The sequence below is a fragment of the Osmerus eperlanus genome, chromosome 6 (assembly GCF_963692335.1).
Source record: "Osmerus eperlanus chromosome 6, fOsmEpe2.1, whole genome shotgun sequence".
Taxonomy (NCBI): Eukaryota; Metazoa; Chordata; class Actinopteri; order Osmeriformes; family Osmeridae; genus Osmerus; species Osmerus eperlanus.
Window position 1 is genome coordinate 14,519,296 of NC_085023.1, and position 24,002 is coordinate 14,543,297.

At 44.6% G+C, this 24,002-nt stretch overlaps 3 protein-coding genes and 1 non-coding gene across 6 annotated transcripts; 3 read left to right on the forward strand and 1 right to left on the reverse strand.

The window, feature by feature from the left end:
* The first annotated feature begins 78 nt into the window (after positions 1 to 78).
* polh (polymerase (DNA directed), eta) lies at positions 79 to 4,248 on the forward strand. 2 transcript variants are annotated; one of them, XM_062463777.1, is made up of 11 exons: positions 79 to 465; positions 991 to 1,125; positions 1,288 to 1,520; positions 1,776 to 1,960; positions 2,068 to 2,171; positions 2,254 to 2,373; positions 2,503 to 2,626; positions 2,733 to 2,798; positions 2,903 to 3,075; positions 3,188 to 3,222; positions 3,330 to 3,505. In XM_062463777.1, the coding sequence occupies exons 1-11, from the start codon at positions 329 to 331 to the stop codon at positions 3,353 to 3,355; spliced, it is 1,338 nt and encodes a 445-aa protein (XP_062319761.1). In that variant the 5' UTR covers positions 79 to 328; the 3' UTR covers positions 3,356 to 3,505. The 2 variants fall into 2 exon arrangements, with proteins under 2 accessions (XP_062319761.1, XP_062319760.1); XM_062463776.1 differs by having other exon boundaries at positions 3,188 to 4,248.
* A 533-nt stretch (positions 4,249 to 4,781) lies between these two features.
* On the reverse strand, positions 4,782 to 14,996 carry gtpbp2a (GTP binding protein 2a). Its single transcript, XM_062463778.1, has 12 exons — positions 14,635 to 14,996; positions 13,420 to 13,446; positions 12,866 to 13,050; positions 12,633 to 12,741; positions 12,278 to 12,475; positions 11,971 to 12,145; positions 8,319 to 8,538; positions 8,051 to 8,186; positions 7,875 to 7,933; positions 7,575 to 7,746; positions 7,232 to 7,396; positions 4,782 to 6,935 (listed from the first exon to the last, which is right to left on the reverse strand). Exons 1-12 carry the CDS (start codon positions 14,827 to 14,829, stop codon positions 6,753 to 6,755), a joined length of 1,824 nt encoding a protein of 607 aa, XP_062319762.1. The 5' UTR covers positions 14,830 to 14,996; the 3' UTR covers positions 4,782 to 6,752.
* On the forward strand, positions 11,078 to 11,160 carry trnal-cag (transfer RNA leucine (anticodon CAG)). Its single transcript has one exon. It is a non-coding gene; the product is annotated as a tRNA-Leu (tRNA).
* Positions 14,997 to 16,141: 1,145 nt separating the features above from the next.
* On the forward strand, positions 16,142 to 18,363 carry LOC134022887 (otoraplin-like). 2 transcript variants are annotated; one of them, XR_009930706.1, is made up of 5 exons: positions 16,142 to 16,362; positions 16,492 to 16,631; positions 16,962 to 17,072; positions 17,232 to 17,488; positions 18,140 to 18,363. XR_009930706.1 is itself a non-coding variant. In XM_062464628.1 (4 exons), the coding sequence occupies exons 1-4, from the start codon at positions 16,239 to 16,241 to the stop codon at positions 17,253 to 17,255; spliced, it is 399 nt and encodes a 132-aa protein (XP_062320612.1). In that variant the 5' UTR covers positions 16,142 to 16,238; the 3' UTR covers positions 17,256 to 17,538. The 2 variants fall into 2 exon arrangements, 1 of the variants encoding a protein (XP_062320612.1); XM_062464628.1 differs by lacking the exon at positions 18,140 to 18,363 and having other exon boundaries at positions 17,232 to 17,538.
* Positions 18,364 to 24,002: the final 5,639 nt, after the last annotated feature.

Genomic DNA, 24,002 nt, shown 5'->3' on the forward strand with positions numbered 1-24,002 from the left:
TACTGATGACGTAAAGGTTTGATTATTTTCCGCGAAAGTTAGCTTAACAGACGGAAGCCATCGTTTTCACAGTATCCGAGTGGCACGTACATTGCATATGATTTAGTTAACCGAAAGAAAAACATAATTTAAAACCTGGTAGAAGTTATCTAGTGACGCTGAGTCTAGAGCTAGCGGGCTTTTTACGATCTGAGTTCCGCAACTCAAACTACTAGCTAGCTCTACTAGCTTGTTGCACTGACGATTTAGCCAGCTGATCTGAGTACAATATCTCTTACGCATTGCTTTGTTGTAGTCTGTACAAGCTCTTGGTTCCATACCAATAAGGATGGAGTACGGGAAGGAAAGGGTTGTGGCGCTGGTAGACATGGACTGCTTCTACGTCCAGGTGGAGCAGAGGTTGAATCCAGCCTTGAAGAACACCCCATGTGTGGTTGCCCAATACAAGACGTGGAAGGGAGGCAGGTGAGTTTCTGACACAAAGATGCTATTTCTATGGCCACTGCAGTTAATGCGGTTATCATTAGCATAAAAGCAGTTTTTACCTTTTGTTAAGGTCCTTCCCTATAATCTTACCCTATGACAGTGGATCTCAATCTTGGTCCGTGTGCCACCTTCCCTGCATGTTTTTTTTATTTTTATGTTTCCCTGCCCCAAAACACCTGATTGACCCATTCACTTGAATCAAGTGTGTTGGAAGAGGGAACACATCTAAAACATGCAGGGCAGGGGAGTACAAGGACCAGGATTGAGAACCACAGGTCTATGCACAGGACAAGGGGACATGTTTAAGTCAGACATAGGCATAGCTAAAAGCATTTCTCCAAGTTGCATGGACCATATAATTCAGCATCTCTGTGTCGGCAACTTACCCACCTTGCCTACTCTCTAGCTAATATTGGCCAACAAAAAGGAGCACGTTTCATATCTCTTTTGTCCTGAACAATCTTTCACATTTTCGAAAATCATATTTCTGTTCCTTTCCCCCAGTATTATAGCGGTGAGTTATGAGGCCAGGGCTCATGGGGTGACAAGGAATATGTGGGCTGATGATGCTAAAATACTGTGCCCAGATCTCCAGGTGGCGCGGGTTAGGGAGTCTCATGGCAAAGCAGACCTCACTCAGTAAGTTGCCTTAAACCCACCAATGGGTCTCACTAAATGTAGCTTGTTTAGTAAATTAAACCAACAGAACAGACCTCTTCATTTGAATATCCTCTTACCGTCTGCCATCAAAGGACCCAATAGCATGTTCAGAAGTGCTTCAATGCTATTTTCTCTGCGTAGTTACCGTGAGGCCAGTGTGGAAGTGATAGAGGTGATGTCTCGTTTTGCTGTAATCGAGAGGGCCAGTATAGACGAAGCCTACATGGATCTGACAGCTGCTGTGCAGCAGAGGCTGAAGGACATGACAGATCTACATGTAGACCCTGGCCTGCTGAAGGCCACCCATGTTCAGGGCTATCCACAGGATCCTTCAGACCAGGAGGGGGCCCCAGAGGACACTGGCACAGATAAAGGTGGGTTGGAAAAATGTTGACATCTGTGGCTATTAACTACTGTCTGATTGGCACTGATGAAGAACCTGATTTTTGGGGGGATGTGACATCACTGGACAGGAAACGAAACTTAAACTTACTAGCGGAGAGGTGGAAAATAGGAGGTTGCAATGTGGTGCTCTTAGCTGTGCTGGGGTAGACTCAAACTGGGACAACCCATGCCCACCCATACAGTAGCTTTAAGCCGACTGAAAACGCTCTGGTTCTTGTTCACAGAGACGAAGAGGTCCAGAGGGCTGCAGCAGTGGCTTGGCTCCCTCCCAGTCCCTCCGGCTGGGGCCCTGGGGCTGCCCTGTGCGGAGCTGCAGCTGGCGGTGGGGGCTGTGATCGTGGAGGAGATGAGAGCAGCTGTGGAGCAGCATACAGGCTTCCGCTGCTCTGCTGGGATATCCCACAACAAGGTTAGTGCACCCTCTGCCACTCCACACATGGAGAGGGCATGTTTGTAGTCAGGAACAGTCATCCACGGGGTCCTTTGGTTTATGTTTGCCATCTTATCTCTGTCCAGGTGTTGGCTAAACTAGCCTGTGGCCTCAACAAGCCCAACCGCCAGACTGTCTTGCCTCTAGACTCGGTACCTGAGCTCTTCAACTCTCTCCCCATTGGCAAGATGTGAGTTCTTATGTGGTGTTGTACTATGTTGTATTATGTTATCGAATGGATACCAGTAGTATGTGCTGTTGTTTATGTGCAGTCGTAATCTGGGAGGAAAACTAGGGGCCTCCATCTCCGAGACTCTGAAGGTGGAAAACATGGGAGATCTGACCCGCTTCTCTCCGGCTCAGCTTGGACAGAGCTTTGGGGACAAGACCGGGTAGGAACCACTCCCTCACTACCCCACTGTCCTAACAGTCTCTCATTCTCCCAAACCCTTCCCCCTCCACCCACCCACACAAACACCCATCATCATCCCCTAGTCTAATGAGATGTGTCCTGTGTGCAGACCATGGCTGTATGACATGTGTCGGGGGATCGACTTTGAGGCAGTCAAGCCCAGGCAGCTTCCAAAGTCTATTGGCTGCAGTAAGAACTTTGCTGGGAGGACATCGCTTGTCACCAAAGAGCAGGTACATGAATACATCATGCTTCCCATCATGCCTCACCTGTTCCTTTTTATTCCTGGCAAATGTGTGGTGGATGTCTGCAGCTGTTCATCTTGATCTGTGTGTTCAGGTGCAGCACTGGCTCTACCAGCTAGCTCTGGAGTTGGAGGAGAGGCTGACCAAGGATAAAGACATGGTGAGAACCTCGCCAACTGATCTTTTCTCGGTTGAACTCTCCCTGTGTCTGTGTCACTCTCAGAACAACTGAAGAATGAACTCTGTCTCTGTGACTCATGACAGAATGGTCGAGTGGCCAAACAGTTGACAGTGGGTATTCGGCAGTTGGGGGACAAAAAGCCAAGCAGCTTCTCCCGCTGCTGTGCGTTAGCACGCTACGATGCTACCAAGATCTCTACCGACAGCTTTGCCATCATCAAGAGTCTGAACACGGCGGGAAATCACCAGGCGGCATGGTAACACATGAACTCTCTTCCTCAGTGCTGTAAAGCAAACGCAGTTTTCAGCTGTCACGTTTTTGACACCACCCTCTTCTCTTTCTATATCTCTGTCTCCCTCCATCATCAGGACTCCGCCCCTCACCTTGCTCCACCTCTCCGCCAGTAAGTTCAATGACGCGCCCTCTGCAGGGTCTGGGGGAATCGCTGGTTTCCTGTCTAGTGATGTCACATCCACGCAGAGTAAGTTGTCCTCCACTCAAACCACCCAGGCCTCTTCGGACTCCAGCCCTGGTAGACCAGGTGCCATCCAAGCCTTCTTCCAAAGAGCTGCAGAGAAACAAAGGAAGAAGAGGGAGGAAGAAGAAGAAGAAGAGGGGGAGGGGAACGTGGAGGAGGGTGGTGGAGGCTCTGGGACTTCTCTCCAATCATCATTCATGCCTTCCTCTGGGGTTGAGGGCTGTGTGTCCGGGCAATCATCCTCCACTTCTACCATCTCCTCCTCCAGGTCGTCCTCTCCCCCTCCCCTTGTAGTCGCCATCCCTTCCCCCCCTTCGGCCTCGATCACCTCCTTCTTCCAGAGGAAGACGCTGGAGAAGAGCAACTCTGGAACAGACGAGCACATTGGTGGCCGTGAGACGGCAGGACACGACATGACAGTAAATGACAGAGACACACTGGAATGTGGGTCACTTTCAAAGAATGGCACAGCATTAAGTGAGGAAACCGCTCAGGGTCATCTGTTAGGCAGCCTCACTAGGAGGTCAGGCTCCCCTGTGTCCTGCCCCGCCTCCCCTCCCACAGCTTCCCTCGCCCCCGCCCAGCTTCCCTCCAGCCTCGTCTCTGAAGACCTGCTCACCTGTGAGCGTTGTGGACAAGACGTCCTGGCCTGGGAGATGCCGGAACACTATGACTACCACTTTGCTCGGGACCTACAAGACTCGTTCTCTTCCACATCCTCCCCTTCTGTCTCCTCACTCGTCGCGGCCACGTCTCTCCCACCTCCACGGGTAGGAACAGGTACCCCCAAGTCTTCCCGGGGAAAGACAAGGGCGAGGGGCCAGTCAGGGCCCCAGGCCAAAAGGCCCCGCTCCCAGGGAGGCAGCAGCGGCACCCTGGATGCCTTCTTCAAGAGGAACTAACGGAGAAGTTGATGGAGATATAAAACATTGTATCCCTTTGTAAATCCTATTGGTGTATGTGGTCTTTTTGTATGCAAAATGCTGTATTTCTACGTCACATATTTTACATGCCGCACTTTTATACCACTAGGTGTCCCCACATCATCATAAGATCATCCTGTGGAGAGAGCTCAAGTGTTCAAAGTTGATTTGACTATAAAGCTAAAACAATACCACTTTGTTCAGAAATGTAACTATTAGTCTTAAGTTGTGTTTGTCTAAGAGCTCTAACTTCTGGATAGTGGAGCTCAGAAGAGGCCCTTAGCTAATTGGACTGTCAGACTACCCGACAGCAGGGAGCTACTTTGACTATATCGATGCTCACTGTTCCCAGAGATTCAACAGGCCAGGATTGCCTCTATGACAGATATTGTTGCACCATTTGTAGGTGTGGCCCATGATGTGAAAATGCCCTCCACAGTGGAAGTGTTTATGGTGTTGTAACATCAGGGTCAGAACAGTGGAAGAGTAGTGAATCATTGGGTCACGGCCTGGGCCCTTTTTTTTCAAGGTTTCCCTATCAATTTTCTTTCACATATGAAAACATAGTTCAGTTTTTTTATTGATTTATGTACACCATAATATACAAACTGGATCTGTACATAAATACATATGGTACTTCACCCACACAAGAGGATTAAAATACAGTACGTCATTTTTAAAGAAAAGTCTTTGCATCCGTAGTAGAGGAATTGATAATATTTGTGGTGTGTGAAAACAGGTGATCTAAGAAGACAGGTATTAACCACTATAAATCTATAAAAACAGGAACATTCCTCAAATGCAAAAATCTATTTGAAACATTCGATAGACTCCTTTTTCAAGGCTATAAAATAGTTTGGTTGAAATACATTTTTTCCCCCTCTAACTGTGCACACAAACCCTACATCAATAACGTTATTGTAACAAACAAGAAACACATTTCTACTGTCTCCATACCGTAGTTTTGGAGGCGACAATCTGTTGGATCATTCATGTGAACATACAATTACATTAGATAACTAATTAGGCCAATAGTAGCCTTCAACAATGAGTAGCAACTTGAGTTTAGATATCAAATATGGTGTCACTGAAAAGCACCAAATCTGGCTGATTGTAAAAAAGTATTTAAACCCTAGGGTGTCATGGAAGGTTCTCAGAGTTCCACCAGGCACTGTGTTCAATCCTTACAAAAGCAAAGTGATCTCAGTAACTTCATGGAAAAGACTAAACGAAACTCGAACACAGAAGGTTAAACACAATGTCAGCTTAGCATTCAACACACATAATCAAACACACAATGAGCACAAATCCCTTTTTTGGAAATAATTGGTTGAATAATGGTTCCTAAAAGCTCTTTATGCCAAAACCTCGTTGATTCAACACAGGAGTAGTGATGTCAAGAACTACTACTGACCCCAGCATCTAAAGCACATCATGTAGTCAACCACACCATTGATTCATTGAGTTATCAACAGGCATTACTACAAGTCAACATCCTAATTCTCAAACAGTGCCATAAAGGAAGATATGGTTACCAGTCAATGTTAGTTGATACCAATTATGTCAGGTTCGTTTCCACATGCCAGAGTACCCTGTCTTCATAAAGCGCCACTGTCAACAGCCTGTTCAGTGCGAGAGGGGCACGTGCCGCTTTGTAAGAAAAACGAAAAGTGTATAAATGTTTTATAATTGATAAGATCTGGTGAAATAAAGAATGATGAGGAAGCCTCACAGGAGGATTTAACATCTCTAAAAGGCTTGTCCTCTGTTGTCAGGCACTCAGCTGGTCACAAAGACGAGGTGGTGTGTGGTGATCATTGCCTACCTCTGATCACTGTTAGCTGCAATTGAAGCAAAGTCTATTGCACATAGAGCAGTCTTCTACTTCAAAAGTTTGTAAACATGTCTGAAATATAGATGTGTATTAAAAGACTCAGTGCCCTTACAGGTGATAAAAACATATAGGCATTCGTGTCAGTGTGTGTGTACGGTCTTGTGAAATTCTATTCTTGCATTCAGGTGCAAACGTGTTTCTTCAATGTCTGTGTATTAAGCACTTCATCGGGTGTATGAATAACTGAAGCGACTTCTTGTTTACGCTCATGTTTCCATGGTTACCACAGATAGATGCCAGATGGACAAATCCTTGTTCAACACCACCGTGACACTAAGGCACTGCTTGGGGGAACCTGCCTGAACACCGACAACTTAAGGTGAGTTATTATAAGAAAGCATCTCGTTTTAAAGGCTCGAGAGATTTGAGTGTGAGACGTTTGGTGTGACAACAAGGCTTTGGAGAAGCAATCATTAACAAAAGAGAAAAGACAGAACAAAAAAGAGAAAAAGTTCGCTCAAGTCTGTTGTGTTGAGACCGGCCTTTCGGATGAAGACCAGAGGCAAAAGATGGCTTGAAGAGGATCCTCTCTCCATCACGTTCTTCAGTGTGGTTCTAGAAGGGACTTTTGGTGTGCTGCGTCCACGGGCCGGTCCTGAGGTCGGCCCTGAGGTCGGCCCTGAGGTCAGTCTGGGGCTCTAGGCTTCCTCGTCCTCGCTGTGGGGGGGCTGGTACTGGGAGACGGGCTGCAGCTTGGTGACCTGGCCGATGCCCTTGGTCACGCCCTCTCGGAAGAAAAGCTTGGCCCCCACCTTGAGGTACTCTGGGTACTTGATGAACCGGAAGCACACCACCGCCTTCTCTCCTGTTCTCAACTCGTCCTAAAGGGATGGATGGATGGTGAGTCGGAGGACAGGAGGAGTTTGACAGAGGACAGTGGTTTCATTCTTTCATGAGGTCGACACTTCAGATCGAATTGGATTTGGATAGCCCTTTGAAGAGTGAAGATGGGCTGGTTTGGAGAGCAACTGCGATAGCACGACCCTTTCAACTGTGACCAGGGCCCTGATGAGAATGCCTGCTTTGACATTTGACATCTTAAACGCATGCAATCAAAACCCCCGGTCTACCACTATATCAGTCTGCCCGAAGGATTATGGTCCGGTGGAGGACTAACCTTGCCGTGCACGGCCTCCACCGTGGCAGTCTGCCGGACGTTGCCCACATGGACGGTGACCTGGAAGCCCTTGTGGAAGGTCTTGGTGTGGAACAGCAGCACAATCTCAGCCTCAAACAGCGAACAGATGGTGGGGTTCATCTCTGGGCTCACCATCACCATGCCCTGGCAGAGGACACACACACACACACAGACACCCTTTAGATACAGACTAAGAGGGCCCACAATCTAGTCAGCGACCAACAACGGCTTCTATCGAACATAGGGGCGTGCTCGTAGAGTACCAAACATCTCCACACTCCCACGCAGCCACACCGGGCTTCATAGCGAGTGCCGCTCTCACCTTGCGCAGCAGCGAGCGGTCAAAGTCTCCCAGGGCCAGCGTGGCGGCCTGGCCCGCCCTGAGTACCCTGCATGCCGAGCGGTTCCTCTGGATGCTGCATACCGACAGCTGACGGAAGTGGCCCGAGTCGGTTGGCCCCACCACTAACTGCTCCCCCTCGCGACAGATACCACTGCAGGGCGACAGAGAGGAGAGAAGGACTGGTTAGGATTACTGACCCAAAATGGCGGTGGAAGGGGGAGATAGAGCAGACCGCAGATGAGGAACGAAAGACAGATCAGAGTAGAGCAGCGAACTGACCTGTAAAGAGTTCCTCCCACCACGGTGCCTACATCAGGCACGGTGTAAATCTCGTCCACCTGGAAAACACACCAGAGATAAGAGTCTGGATTAGAGTCTGTGTTTGGGTGAAAACACAAACCTGAGTGCATGTTTGTGCGTCGGTGCGTTCAGAGGGGTGCTCTGGATTGGTGTACCTGGAACTCAGTGAGCTGCTGCATGAGGTCCTCCTGCTCCTTGCTGTTGCTGAGGGGAGGGATGATGTTGAAGAAGACCTTGAGCAGGTCCAGGCTCTCCCCCGACACGCTGGACGCCGTGAAGATGGGCGTCACGCTGCGCAGGAAGACACACCCCGTGACGGGGAAGCCACCATGTTAGCGTTTGCAGCGTGGAGCGTGCAGGGCGATGAGACAACATGGGGGGGAAATAACAGCTGGGACCCGATGCTAGGTGTGTGTCTGTTACCTCGGCGACTGGGCGAACTGCTGTGCCGCCGTGACGGCGTCGTCCGAGTTGTAGACCACCAGGGGGACCTTGTTGCAGCCGGGCTGCTTCAGGACACGCTCCAGCTGCTTGACGGTGCGCTCCACCGTGGCCCGAGTGCACAGGTCCACCTTGCTCACCACGATGAAGATGGGCACCTTCAGGGCCATGGCCAGGCCAAGGTGCTCTCGCGTCGTACCGGCTGAAGGGTTATGGGGAGGGGGGAAGGCAGAGAAGGTAACAGGTCAAAGGGAGCACTTTGAGGAAGGAAGTTCGTCCCGCGCCAGTGTGTACCAGTGCCACTCTTAGGCTTTGAGAGAAAGACGTCAAAGCCGTTCCTCTGGCGGGGGGACGATTCTGCTGAGGTTGCAGTGAGACTAGGAGTCGGACGGCAGAAAATAACTGCTTATCTGGAGCTCCAGATCCAGGGAGAGGTGTGTTCAGTGGGGCATGGTGTCAAACAGATAAGAGAAAGAAGCCATGATGTCATGGCTAGACAGAAACGGAGGAGAAGGGAGCGCAGATAACACGCTAAAACCGTGACACAGCCCCGTTTTCAAAAATGCTTCGGCCAGAAGCAGCCAGGCTGGGACAACACTGACCAGACAGGAGGAAGGAGCCGTAAACAAACACAACTTCCTGTTTGGGATGTGCTGTCCCAACGTGTCTGAGTGTGGACTCTTCGTGAATGCTAAGAATTTGACTAAGAAGGTCATATGGCCATTGGTTGAATCGCACTAGTGTGCCCTCCTCTGGTGTTGGCTGAACTGGTTGTTCTAGAACTCTTGTAAACAGAGAAGCGAGGGAGGGAGGGAGGGAGGGAGGGAGGGGGGGTGAGAGAGAACACGGTATACACGGTATACAGCCTTGGATCTGGGGTCTGTGATCAGGTGAACATGCAGGGTCAAGGGCACTGAGCAATGACACTCATTACTAGGCTGGAAGTCCACAAATAGACCTATTCCTAATCAGCTGAGCAACAGATCATTTTACCAGTACGTAAATAAAACACAACCCCTCTTCCTTTAATGCATAGTGTGTACAGTGTGTGTCACCTGTTGCCGAGTCAATGTCCTGAATTAAACGTGTGTATGTGTGTAAACATGCACTTGCTAAAGGGACATACCTGAGATAACATTGTATTGTGTTGAGTGTGAATTTGTGTGTGTGGGTGTGTTTGTGTGTGTGTGTGAGCTCATGGGGGTTACCGGCAGTATGCAGCAATAAAGTTGCAATATGGATCAAAGTTCCTCTCATTGAATATTAACAGTGCATAGGAGCAGCTGTTTTGGGGTCAGGCAGCCTTCTACAGAGGACTCCTTCTGGCTCATCAGACACTCAGACTAGGCCTATTGTTTACACAGATCAATTTACCGTGTTACATAATTAAAGCCTAGGTTCACTGGTTGCGTGGACAGTGTTGCCTTTCAGTGTGCTTCATGGTTAAGATGGTCCTGAGGACCTCATTCCTGACCCACTTTGACTATGAAGACGGGAGTTCCAGCGGCACTCAGAAACACGTATATGCACACATATAGGGCTGGGCGATATATGAAAAAAATTGATATCTCGATATTGTCCACATTTTTACGATATTCAATATATATCTCGATATGTTTTCATTTGCATTTAAATAATTAAAAAACATGATTTTCTTTTCCCCCCATTAGAAAACAACAACAACAATTTAGATAGAACAGCTATTGTTACAAAGTACAAAATGTGTAGTGCAAATTTAAAGGGGTGATTGATTACAAAACCGATTTTACCTTGTCACAGTTGAATAATGACAGTTCAGTGGGTAAAATTGACATACAGTGAACCTCAAAGTCCATTGACACCTCTATGCAAATCTCACAATTAAAAAATGTAGCTGTAAAACGGTAGGTTTTGAGAAGCCACCGAACTGGCATCAGTTTGTCAAGGATATTGAAAATGGACTACGGTCGTAAATGCAGTGTTCCAGGCTGTACAGGGAATGCTGACACTTTTCAGAGTCTTCCCAAGGAACCAAACACTCGACGGGCTGTGATGTTTGTCTATGAGAAGATCCCTGTGCAGTTCGACCCTCAGTTACACATTTGCTCAACCATTTCACTGACGACAGTTTTGAAAACCTTGGACAATGTAAAGCAGAATTTTCTATGAAGCTGTTGCTGAAAAGAGGTGCTGTTCCGACCTTATGTTTATCACAACAGTGCACATGCTCTTTGTGAGCATGTGCACAAACAGTGTCTCTGTGTGTGTGTGTGTTTGTGTGTGTCTGTGTTTGTAAACACAGAGTAGCCAGATGGTGATCTTTAAACACAAGCAACACAAGGAACAGAAAAACAAAACAAAAAATTCTATATTTTACCACCTACCATTTACCTATATTTTCAAATTATTCGATTTTTCGAAAAAACACCTAGTGGCATGGATAGTGTATTTTCAAACTGTAGGACATCTGCCAGACTAGATATCTAAAGTTGGTTACCCTGTTATTGCAAACAAGTTTGTATAGATCAGCTATTTTAAAGTACCAATGTACTAGCACTGAATTGCATTCATCTAAAGATATCCATCTTTTATAATCAGCAATTATGAGCTGGGGTCCCTTAAGTAGCTCACACTATCAAACAGTAAAGAGTTCAGCCTAGTGCACACACAGAGACTGGTGCCAGAGCAGTAATCTTATCTGCTCCGCCTGACAGAATTTCATGGCTCAGGAATCTAACCCAGTCAGTTCTATCCTCAGGCATGTCAGGATGGCCGAGCGGTCTAAGGCGCTGCGTTCAGGTCGCAGTCTCCTCTGGAGGCGTGGGTTCGAATCCCACTTCTGACAGTGACATTTTACCCAACCAAGCACCAGAGAACTAAATGAGCAACCAAGTATACACTTCTGCATCCACTGGGGCTAGTGGTGTCCATAACAAAAGTCCTATAACTTTACAACTACACTGATATGGCAGGCTGCTCTGCAACAGAACAGAAAGTACCCCTTATTATTTTCTGTTTCAAAGTACAGTGTTGGTGCCTAGCAATTACAATGTTTACTTGAAAGATTTACGTCAAATAGTCTAGTGGAGAGACTAGTTAGACTTTCCGTGTCTTAATGTTTCCAGCAGTGTCAGCAGTACTGACAGGCCTTAGTAAAGCTCAGCTTACTAAACCAGCTGGCCTCAGTTTCACTGGGACAAGCACAGACCTGAGTCAGGCTGCAGGGGGCAAGAATGTAAGATATTCTGGGACAAAACCTGAGGGGCAGGGTGGATTCTGATAGGGTTCAGGGCCTGCCTGTTACGTAAGCCCAGAGATATTGTGTGTTTGAACAGTACAGCTGTAGCCTCATACCCTGCCAGCTTATCCACAGGGTCAAATTGCCCTTAATAGGACTACATATTTTTTATATTAGACTACATTCCAATTACTTTCAAACAGGCTTACCAGGACCTATGAAAGTCTGTCAGACCTTTTCTTTCCACATCAGTTTGTCAGCATTTATTAAGAACTTTATGAAAAATCTGGCACAAAGAAAATATTTGAACTGAATTATCAAAAAACTTGCCTCGTCTCAATGAACAACGCGAGGGCTCAAGAATATAAATCTATTTACACAGCCTTATAGAAAGATGAAAATGTTCAGATGGCTCACCAATGCCTGTGTTTGCACTGACCACCAGCATGGCAAAGTCTGGACAGTAGCTGGTCAGCCCAAATATGGTGGTTTTCAAGTACTTGTGGTGTCCAGCCAGGTCGATGAAGGTGATCATCTTCGATGCGCTCTCGCAGATCTCTTCTGCTGTCCGAGACTCACTGTAGTTTACCACCTGGTGGACAGGAAACAAGAAGAGACTACTGTTCGCTGCGAACTTATCTTCCAACACCAGCAGGACAGACTTGCACCCATCTAGAAGCATCTGCCTCTCCCTCGAAATAAATTCCGTGTTCTACTTCCTCACCTCTCCTTTGCTGTTGAAGCCCAGGATCTCAAAGCTGATGCTGGATGTGCGTCCTGTCTGGATCTCGTGGAGGTGTCTGAAGAGGTTGAGACGGGCGCGTCCTCGCCCGTTATCCAGCTCCCCTTGCGTCAGCACGCCGAGCAGGGTGGACTTCCCCGAGTCCACGTTCCCTAGCACTGCCACGCGCAGGTCCAGGAACTAAACAAACACATCGAAAATGAAACATGCAAAACTCATGAAGCATTTGCATCCACTTCTACCGTCCATACAGACAGTCTTTGCGAATGCAAACCGACGCAGCAGGTGCAAATCTAAGTCGGCCCAGATTTCCTTGTTCCACGGAGGGTTCGCCCACCTGTTGGTCGTCGGGCACTTTACGTATGAGCACCTCAGCGATCTTACGAGGGATCTCAGCGTCATAGTCCACCTCTCGCTCTCTGAGGACAGTAATGTCAGCTCCAACCCTGAGGGAACACCATCCATGAAGCACATTGTCTGTGCAGTTCACACCATTCCTGCGTATATGAATGGCAAACAAATAAAGGCGACATGTGTCTGAGTGAGAGATGGCAAGGGGGGGGGCCTTACTTCTCAGCCATCCTTCGCAAGGTATTGAGGGACGCCCTCATGTCCTCCTCCGATAGGCCCACCAGCATTCCGTTATCCTCCACGCCAATCTGATAGACGGCCTCGCCGCGGCCCTCCTGCAGGCGCCATTTCATTTGCGTGGCCAGGTGTTCGAAGCGATATTGCGTAGGGCTCACCAGCTTCAGCTACAGGACCGGGAGAGACAGGTCAGAATACAGTGCTGGAAGTAGATACACCGGGGCAACAACCAACCCAGCAGAGTCCAGAGGAGAGATAGGGCACCCTCAGCTGGACAGGCAAACCATATTGACTAATGCTCTGACACTTTGGTGGAACTGAGAATAATGTTCTCATTGTGGTTGTAAAGACTGGTCTACACATATCTCAATTGTGTTTCTGGACAGGGGGAAACTTTCAGAGCTTCTGAAAATGTTCACCTTCAGGGAATTTATTAAGAGTAGCTTCAGTTTTCACCAATAGCGAGAGAATAGGCCTATGAGTGATTGATAGATTTATAAGGAAAGGACAGTTGAGGCAATTGAGTTTTCGCTTACCTTGTACTCTATATTTCCCTCTTCAGCCTGAACCAGGGAGAGACAAAGGACATCATTTAAATACAACTGAGACAATGAACCCTATTGTTCTGTAAATAGGTACAAAAAAGGCCCAATCTGACTGAAAGAGCAAACGATCCCTATGCCTGTGAATGGGATGAATGGTTAGGAGAATGGTTAATAGCAGCATTCATTGTTTGATATGGCTGTAAATGCATGTGCAAGTGCTCTCCTAAAGTGATGCAACTTTGAACCCGGCTTTGTAACTGAGGATGTCCTGATATCAGTGGCATGTTCAGACATGTAAAGGGTAATCATGACATAACACTACAGATTGAGAGGGTTGGTTAACGACTACATAATTAATTGGGTATTTAGCATATTGCGTTATTGTGACACTTATTACACATTCTCAACCTATAAGATCAGTAAACACGTTTAGGAGTCATGGTAACATTTTTGAGAATTGAACACGGACAGAAGCAGGTTGAGTTTTACGTCTGAGGTTATTCTTTGGCAGAGGTTAACGTTCGGCAGAGGTTTAAAATCTACATTTAGCCAAACTCGGCCCGCCCCCTTTTCGAACTCTGCGCTAATATTTACAAACACAGCTGATCATGTCGACATATGTTTTCAAACCCCCATCGTCCTTCATTGAAGTCAAAAGTCATAACCCCTCTTTGGTCTCATTGAAGTCAAAAGTCATGACCTACACTGCTTTCTTAATTAAAAACACTGTTTATTCAGTTAGCTTTAGCAAGGCTCTCACTCGGTAACCCGCTCAAATGCAACGTGTCATTGGCGGTACTGTACAGCTGACGAAAAACTGGTCGAGCCTTTTCTAAGTGCCACAGCAGACTGCTAAACTGAACATTAATAATGTCATTAAACCACATGCATTTTATTTTACAATAGATGTTGATACGCTTCGTACTAACATATACAAACAGGTACAGTAGAACATCTACGAGTTGAGGACACACCAACTCTGTAGGAAACATTTGATTAACTCCAGTTAGACTAATGCCAGATTATACCATGCAATAACTGTCTCCCTTCAAATAATTTTACCTGAGACTTAAATCTATCATGGCTATCAAGAATGGGTTAGAACCAAGCAAAGCCAGAATGGACGATCAGCAAACGACTTCTTAAGTGCTACGCGGAAGCCTCGGCTCAATACAGTAGATGGTCGGGCTGGGTACTTCTGCTTACCTCTGGAGGTAGATATGGGGGATTATTGCTTGTTTTTAAGTTTCGGAATGACCGACCCTTTGGCTTTTTGCTGTTCTTGGCATAATGTTTTTTGGAAACATTTCCAAAGCCAGTTCCTGAGCAAGATCCAACTCCTTGAGAACCAGACTTCTGTCCGGAACCTGAACCAAAAAGCTCTGATACCAATGTTTCCATTATAACTAGTTTGCTATCTCTGTACCGACGGTTTGGCTGAATAACTTCTCAACCCGCCGTAACATGCGCCTTTTGCGTTTCAATTTAATAGTGAAAAGAATAACAAAAACATCCAGGGTCTGGACCCAGACCAACCCCCCACTTGACTGAACAAAAACAACGGACTAGAGACGACTAGCGTCCGAGTTGACAGCGGAAATACGTCAAACCAATGTGTGCTACGTCAATGTTTTGGTTTCACTCATTGGTTGCGAACACTTGCATCAGCTTGCCTTGACATAACTGTCCCGGGAGTCAAACTGGGAAGCAATTATTTTGTTGCAAATTCCAATCACTTAAATATAATAGATGTGATCAAAATGTTAAATAGATCATTCGATCCTATAGATTATTAAAACACTAGGAAATAGTGTTGATATAGGTTACATTAACAACATTAAGTAGCCTAATACATTAGTTATCGTATTTTTTGTTCGTTTTGTCAATTCTGAGTAGCCTAAATAGTACCCTCAGGTGTTCACTTTAGACACTGCACCAACAAATTCAAATCCAGTTCGAGACACGTTCCAGTGTTGTGCCCCAGATGCACCCCCGGCTAATTTTGACTAGGGAAGTGTCACATGTAGGAAACTTACTCTGGTTACTCATATTAGTCCCCTCAATATACAGTAAGAATCATTTGGTGCCTTGCATTAACATCAAATGGAAAACAAGGCCTGCCATGAAATGCTCTCCACCCGCATACGTTTTCCCCTTTACCCCAGCATTAGGTACATTTAATAGCATACATGTAATGCCAATACGTAGGCCTTTGACAGGTCTGAAAGCACAGCATTTTGTGCTGAGATCATCAGTTATTTACACCAATAACCGACGTTCTTCTCTTCTATTCTCCTAACCGAAATGGGAGATAGCTGTCTCCCCTCCGTTTGGTTGTGATATCAAGACGCAATCCTTCACTTTTGGATTCGAGAGGTTTGTGCGCACGCTCCACGGAGGGGGTACTTTTCAGGGCAGAGGGGCATCTGGGGGCTCACAATTTGCCATTCATAAATTAGAAACGAGTGTAAAGTTAATGGGACGTTTATAAAAACGTATATCAACAAATTAACATATCTATGCAATTTTCGCAAACCAATTCAATATGTCACCATGATGCCTTTTAGACTGTTTTTCCACCACATTTTTGTCTTTATGTACAGAAGAAAATTTACAGCCAACTGCCCCTGTTTTTTTCTCCAGTGGAGTTCTAGAATGTGGTGTATGTGAACTCTGATTGGTCAGAATGGCTGTGATGTAGGGGTTCTGCCCCATTCATTTTTATGGAGAAGAGAATTTTACAGCAGTACTTTCACATACGCGTCCTCTTACATTAAGTTTCTCTCTATCTCTCTGTCTCTCCTTCCGATATGTACCTTACAGTTTCTCTCACTCTTCTGGTCCTCTATTTGGGACCATTGGATCGGACCACAAGTTATGTTCTCTTGGAGAAACTGGCAGACAGTAAACTCTGTGCAGAGAAGGAGTGTTCATGTAAGTATGGGAACATAACAAGACTTAACTATGCACTCTCTGGAACATCAAGAGTAACTATTGCCTGAAGTCTAAAGCATGTCTTTTCAGAAAATGTAATGTATTTTCTGTTGTCTTGATTGTTTTAAGATGCTCTGTCCATGGCCTTGGCTTTAGATGACTTCACAGCTCCTGACTGCAGATTCATCAATATTAAGAAGGGGCAGATGATCTATGTGTACTCCAAACTAATACCAGCAGAGGGTGCTGGAGTCTTCTGGTCGGGCAGTGTAGGTTGTTTACTTCTGAGGATTTCCCACTGAGCGTGATCTGAAACGTTTGTGTGTAATATCAAGTGTGATATCAAGTGAGCCGTATGCTGGAAGCAATACCCTACAAGAACTGTAGTATTGTACCTTAAAACATATATTTTGGGGGGTGGGCGGCCAGGTGGGAGGTGGAATGTGTAGAATACATACTTAGTTCTAGGGGTGTTAGAATGAGTCAAATATATGCTTGACCTCTACTCAGAGGCAGCAGTGTATCTGTTTTCTGTTAAGGGCCACAAGGTGACATGTGAATACTAAACCGGCAAGGTGCTGGTCCCTCTGTCCTGACAGGTTTACAGTGAGCGTTATGTGGACCAGATGGGAATCATTGGCTACTTCCCCAGCAACCTGGTAAACGAGACGTACATATTCCAGAAGGACATGGTTCAGCTCCCCACCAGTGTGAGTGCAAGGTTATTGCTTTGACATTCTGCAATGTATGCTAAAGTCATCAAAACGTTTGTCTCCGTTTATATCTATATTTTTTGTCATATATATATTATATATATATTATTATATATATATATTGTTATAATCTAGTTATGATGCTTTCTCGTTTAGGTCATGGACTTCCATTGTGTTTGAACTTGCACAGACATGTCTCAGCTATTGCAAACAAGAACAGATAGAGAAACTGAAATTATTCAAGATGCTATTTTCTACCAATATTATTTAGATTTGTGTACTGAAATTACAAACCTTTTTAATAAAACATTATTTCTATTCCATGCATAGAACTGCCTCATGAAGAGACCTTTTCTTTTCACATCTCGGTATTCAGGGTTAAGAATCAGAATCAGAATCCGGTTTATTGCCAAGTAAGTTTACATGAGGGATTGATGAGGGATTGAGAGTATGACCTTGAGTGTGACCTTGTTCATATCTGATGAACTACTATGTTTTGGCAACCAGATTCTGCTGAAGTAACTTATTGTATTTAAGAGCTAGACATTGTAAAAAATAATATGAACAAATTAATTGTCATTCTTAATGAGAAATATATATATATGATATGTATGTATATATGAATTACTATTTTTTTAAGAAGATCACAGGTGATCTTTAAGTAAAAGTTGATGTCTAGCTTTATTTTGCAAACTGTGCTTAAGCTTTTGAATGGTTCAAAGCAAAAACCTTGAGGAGAGCCTTTTCTCCCTCATGCTGGAGTGTTATTAAATAAATACAGTTTCATGTGGCAGTGTCAATCCTTCAATAAGCATATGATGCCAGGACCTGATAGATTTAACAGTTGGTGCTGACAAAGAAATAACATTTTGTTAAGAAAAATTATTTGAAATGTTGCTTGTTCATGGAAGGTAACCACTATGCAGCTCTGTGTTTATTAAAGCCTTCAATCTGAGAAACGTTAGCATATTTGGTTTAGAAATCTTGTCTTATTGCTTCCATGACACTGCATATGGTCAAATACCTGCATAAACCACCTCTCTCTCTCTCTCTTGATTACCTAGAAACATCGAAACATCGAATGTGTTACAAGTTTGTAAACCGTCCTGAGCCAACAATTGTTGTGTGGATGGAGAGTGAAGAGCATTACAAGGTGTGGATGGCAGGTTCATCTGGAAGCCTGAGGCCTGTGAGGTTGTGAGGGCGGTCAGCAGTCAAGGGGAGATGCTGAGGTATGCTAATGACCCATCTGCTGCTTAGCCTTTCGCCCACGCCTCAACTGAATGAGTAGAGGATTTTAAACTTGGGTGTTTGGTTAAGGGAAAAAGTATCACAACATCAGATAGGGGGATGTCATGCCAATATTTTGTAGAGTTATAACCAGTACTAGCACTAGTATGAGTAACCACAGTAAGTTTCAGGCATGTGACACTTTCCTAGTCAGAGTTAGCAGGGGGTGCATTTCATGGCAAGAAGGAATACAACAAGCCTATTGTGAAATGCACCACCCTCTATTGTCTGTTCTGTATATCCCAGCATCAAATGATTCTTACTGTAAACTGAGGGCACTAGTATGAGTAACCACAGTAGGTTTCAGGCATGTGACACTTTCATAGTCAGAGTTAGCAGGGGGTGCATTTCATGGCAAGAAGGAATACAACAAGCCTGTCGTGAAATGCACCCTCTATTGTCTGTTCTGTATATCCCAGCATCAAATGATTCTTACTATACGCTGAGGGCACTAGTATGAGTAACCACAGTAAGTTTCAGGCATGTGACACTTTCCTAGTCAGATTGAGCAGGGGGTGCATTTCATGGCAAGAAGGAATACAACAAGCCTGCCGTGAAATGCACCCCCTCTATTGTCTGTTCTGTATATCCCAGCATCAAATGATTCTTACTGTACACTGAGGGCACTAGTATGAGTAACCACAGTAAGTTTCAGGCATGTAACACTTTCCTAGTCAGTGTTAGCAGGGAGTGCATTGCACTTACATCAAATGGAAAACAAGGCCTGCCATGAAATGCTCTCCCCCTGCATACGTTTCTTCCCTTCTACTCCAGCATTATGTACATTTAATAGCATAAATGTGATACCAATACATGTGTATGTATAGGGTGGACAGGTCTGAAATCAGAATAGTCCATGGTAGGTGTGGGATTATTAGGATTCCTCCGTCAGAAGGAACCCTATTGTAATTGTTGGTATTATTATTAGGGTTCCTCCGGTAGGAGGGAACCTATTGTTTTTGTTAGTATTCTTATTATTAGGGTTCCTCCGGTAGGAGGGAACCTATTGTTTTTGTTAGTATTCTTATTCTTACTCTTATTTTTCTTCTCCTTGCGCCCCAATATTTAAAAAAGTCCCTGGTCATAAATTTTCTAATTTAGTACATTGATACTACATCCAAGTGGGTACCCCCACACCAAATATGGGCCACATCGGACCATAGGGGGCGCCACAGGCCACGCCCAAAAGTCAAATTTTCAAAGTGATGGAATTTCCACCCCATGGATCCAATTCTTCTGAAACTTGGTGTACATGCCTCATTTCCCATGAGAAACAAAAAAGCCTCAAGGACCCATAAGGTCCGCCATGATGGATTTTCCTGTACAGCGATAATTTTGGAAAACCTTAAAAATTCCTCTTCTCTTCAACCAAAGCTCTAATTGACTTGAAATTTTGTACAGATATGTATCATTGACATATTTAAAAACTTTACTTAAGACAATTGCATCAAATACAAAATGGCTGAAAGGGGTGTATTTATGTAAATGTCTACATTGCCTCAATATGTTTGTGTCACTAAATCAAATGTATTTTTGAAGGATGGTTCAAACCGAATATGCTTTAAATTGACACGCCCCTGAAGTACCATGCAAAGTTTCACCTTGATAATTCAAAATATGACTGAATTACAGCTGTTTGAACCTGGACCAAATCTGACAATGCTCGCGATTGGAGAAACGGCTTTTATTATTATCCAGTTACTGAACTTTGTGTAATCAAAGTTGTGTGGGAATGGCTCAACTGGCTGAGATGTTGTTTTGGTAAGCAAATCACATCCCCACTGATGCTAGGCATGATTGAAATTCCCTTCCATGACAAGTTATGGCACTCCAAACAACCTTTAAAAAAAAACTATGAGTAAGTTATTCTTTACAGCAGCAACCCAGTCATCCCGTTGTCCCGTTTTTATAGGAAATGTACAAGCAGTTTCAACTTTGGCTGGATCTAACAATGCTTACCACAGGAGAAACAGCTTACTTTTTTATACAGTAACTGAACATGACAATATTCAACACTGAGAATAGCTCAATGGGCTGGGATGTTGACCTGTAAAGTATAAGGTTGTAGGTTGGAATCCAGCCATAGTCTTTTGGCCTGTCATAATTTTGATTATCTGTTCAGTTCAACAGGATGACATCATTCTGAAGTACCACAAACAATTTCACCTTGGTATGTCAAAATATGATTGAATTAGAGCAGTTTCAACGTTAGCTGAATCCAACAACGCTCACCAACGGAGAAACAGCTTACTTTTTTATACAGTAACTGAACATGACAATATTCAACACTGAGAACATTATATTAAACGTGAAAATCTCAATAGTTGGTGTGTAGCAGAGAGGATAGAGAGACTGACTTGTAACCTTATGCTCATGAGTTCAAATCCCCATTCAGCCTGTTGTTGGCCAAACATGAAGTAGTTTTGCTCTCTTGTTGTCCAACTCTCGATCTTCGACAGTGTACATGTTTATAATATTTTGCCATTTTGCGGAGGAACCCGCATCGCTGCTTGCAGCTATATTTTGTGTTGTTCTTTGTATCCTGTTCCTGAAAAACTATCTTCCCCTTGTGGGACACAGATAACCTTGAACCTTGATGAGAAAATTGGATAATTACCGTATCTAACAACTTCTCAAGAGGCCTCAATCTGTTCTTGTCTGTCTTTTGTCAAATGACCTGGTATGAACTGGCACAGAACGATCAAATTATTTCTTGCAAGGAGGCACTCATCTCTCTCTTATTATGATAATAATAATACATATCATGATACAATGATAACAATAATAATAATAAAGATTTACACTAGGTGAGGGGGATGTGGAGAGATCCGTCACTGCTTTGGTCATGAGATTGATGAAAAAGAAGCAAAGTGTGACTCACTATCTGCTCACACACACACATGCCTTACGCGCAGACACACACACACATAGCCCAGAAGAAACATGCTTGTTCATACTCTCTCCTTTAATGATCAAACCCAACATGACATTTTTTTTCTCAGTGAAGACTCCCTGCACAGGATGTTCCAGACACGATCTTCTGTCTTCCCAGACCGGCTCAAAATCCACAATTTCCCTCTCTTTCCCCTCCCCCCTCCCCCCCTCCCCCCCCCCCCTTCTCCGTCTCTTTCTCTCTCTCTCTCTCTCTCTCTCTCTCTCTCTCTCTCTCTCTCTCTCTCTCTCTCTCTCTCTCTCTCTCTCTCTCTCCCTCTCCCTCTCTCTCTCTCTCTCTCTCTCTCTCTCTGTCTGTCTCTCTCTTCCACTTTTTGCGTCATGCCAACAGTGAGACACATCTCTTAATGTATTTTCTCGAAATCATCACAGCCTATTTTGTCTTTTGAACTTGCCCACAAGTGATAATGTGTCAGGCAGTTTATGAAGGAAGAGCCCTCCAATGTTCTTCAATACGTTATTCCTATATCTGTTTCACCGGGGGCACCACAGATACTGAAGTATACCCAGTTGAGAAAAGAGGGCTGTCACAAACAAAAATCAATGCTCTCTCGCTTGTCCTCCGTCAAGATCAATACAAACCTGTTTATGTTCTCCTCTCCTACAAAATGTCAGCGAGTAAAAATATTCCCAGCTTCTCAGAGAGGTTCTCCTACCAAGAAGTCTAAAACAGAAACTGTTACTACTACTGTCTCTATTGGGAGAATCTTGAAATAACTCAACTTGTTCCATCATAATGTTTTGAATGAGGATTAATTTGTTAAAAATGGGATGCACTTACCTCATGGCTCAAATAAACACCCTCCCATGGTGCTCTCTCACATTTCGCAACCTGTTAATGGTGTCTTTATTGTTCCCCTAAGATCCGGATTTAATCGTTGAAGTGAAAAACACATATAAATCCTCATACTGTGCCCTCAAATACAGTATCCAGTTTATAATATGTTGTTTCTGGTTGTCTATTACAATGACCCTTTGCTATTGTATCGATCAAGTCATGTATATTTGGCTGTTTGCATTGAAAGTTTTTTGAAGCCCAATAAAATGTTTTAACTCGCTTCAAATTTGGGCACAGCTCCTAACGCCTCAAGACCTAGTTAGACCTAGTCAGTCTCTAGTCAGAAAAAAATTGCTTAGGGCGGTTGCCATGGTGACAGGCAAGGCTGCCGTGACAGAGAGTGATGGGGAAACTAGGATAGAGAGACTTTGTGTGTATGTTTGTGTGTGTGTGTGTGAAGGGGGCAGCTGTGAAATACTTTGTTAGATATCCCCCACCTCCCCAAACACACATACCTTTCCACCCATTATCACCAAGAAGTGATTTAGCTGATTCGTTCTTTCACAATAACCTTGTGTAACAGGTTGTAGGTGCACAATTCGTCAGTCCTCCCAATCCTTTTCCCTCATGGTACTTAATCCTGGGACCTTTGACTTGCCAGTGCGACCACTAGCATGCTACACCAACGAGCTTAGTTTGCTTTCGCGAGTGCGGTTAGTATGTATTTATACTGATTAAACTATAGTTTAATCAATCTACATCGGTTACACCTGGACAAATGCTTTTTCTTTCTATTTTGAAAAACAGTTGTGTATTGAACTTTCCATATCCTGACAAATGCAAAGCAAAACCACAATGAAAAATAAAATAAAAAAACATTTTAAAAGCCTGAAAACACCTGCACCTGGATCCAGTCAAGGAAGGGGAGCAGAATGGAGCCACGTCTGGCTCTGATGAAACCATGTTCACTGCAGATTGGAGGGAATTGAGGTTGAAATGAGAAAAAGATTAAATAAGTGGGCCAAAACATTTGAAGTAAAAACACACAGGTACCCAGGGTTACTACGATGAGTGCCATTTTGGAGCGAACAGCCTCATTTCTCCCAACAAGCCAACATCTTAGCCGTTGTTCCAGTGGAAAGTATATTTAATCGGAACAATGGCAGGACACTACACTTGTGGTAGGCTGAATTATTTGTGTGTGTTCGTGTGAATGTCTGTGGGTGTCTGCTTGTGTATTTGTGTTAGTCAATGCATGTGTGTGTGTGCGCTAGCCGTTACAGATTGCCAGTTTTAATCAGCTCTCACCTGTATGGATGGTCAGACCTGTCGGCACAGATCTCCTTCAAGAAGATCCAAACACAAACACCTGCCTATTCCTTCAATGGAAGCAACCAGGATAACAACATTTTGGGTGAAGCGTACAGAAGGTAATGCGTTCACAACCATTTATTGGACTGTGGTGTGTATGCTCATACTTCACTGTAGAAAAAACAAAATTCATACTGTGGATAAGTAGAGGCTCATGGACTGTGCTGTTGGTAAATAAAGGGAAAAGTCCTCATCCAGGAGATTAACTACTATACATATGTATGGGTGAGGTGTAGGAGTTGCAGCATGTTATCATCAACACCGATTTCCCCAAATCACTGCTGAAATAAATTGCATACTGAAGCTATCAAAGAGAAAGAAAGAGTGAGAGGAAGAAAGAGAGAGAGAAAGAAAGAGAGAGAGAAAAAGAGAGAGAGAAAGAGAGAGAGAAAAACAGAAAGAGAGAAAGCACTCTAAAAGTTTGTATTTGAAAGTGGTTCCTGTTTTGAGAGTGTGGTCCCTACCTTTCTTACTCATCCATCACAAGTATTTTCATAATGACGTGTTTCATTCACGTGTCACACTCTTACCCGAAT

Bases quoted from the DNA above. Each gene is read 5' to 3' on its own strand.
- polh (XM_062463776.1), top strand. From the start codon at position 329: ATGGAGTACGGGAAGGAAAGGGTTGTGGCGCTGGTAGACATGGACTGC. The intron at 2,374-2,502 runs GTAGGAACCACT...TCCTGTGTGCAG, and splicing joins AGCTTTGGGGACAAGACCGG to ACCATGGCTGTATGACATGT. The intron at 2,627-2,732 runs GTACATGAATAC...CTGTGTGTTCAG, and splicing joins CGCTTGTCACCAAAGAGCAG to GTGCAGCACTGGCTCTACCA.
- gtpbp2a (XM_062463778.1), bottom strand. From the start codon at position 14,829: ATGGAAACATTGGTATCAGAGCTTTTTGGTTCAGGTTCCGGACAGAAG. The intron at 8,539-11,970 runs GTGAGCCATCTG...ATAACCCTTCAG, and splicing joins CAGTGCAAACACAGGCATTG to CCGGTACGACGCGAGAGCAC. The intron at 6,936-7,231 runs GTTAGTCCTCCA...CCATCCCTTTAG, and splicing joins TGGAGGCCGTGCACGGCAAG to GACGAGTTGAGAACAGGAGA.
- LOC134022887 (XM_062464628.1), top strand. From the start codon at position 16,239: ATGTACCTTACAGTTTCTCTCACTCTTCTGGTCCTCTATTTGGGACCA. The intron at 16,363-16,491 runs GTAAGTATGGGA...GATTGTTTTAAG, and splicing joins TGCAGAGAAGGAGTGTTCAT to ATGCTCTGTCCATGGCCTTG. The intron at 17,073-17,231 runs GTGAGTGCAAGG...TTTCTCGTTTAG, and splicing joins TGGTTCAGCTCCCCACCAGT to GTCATGGACTTCCATTGTGT.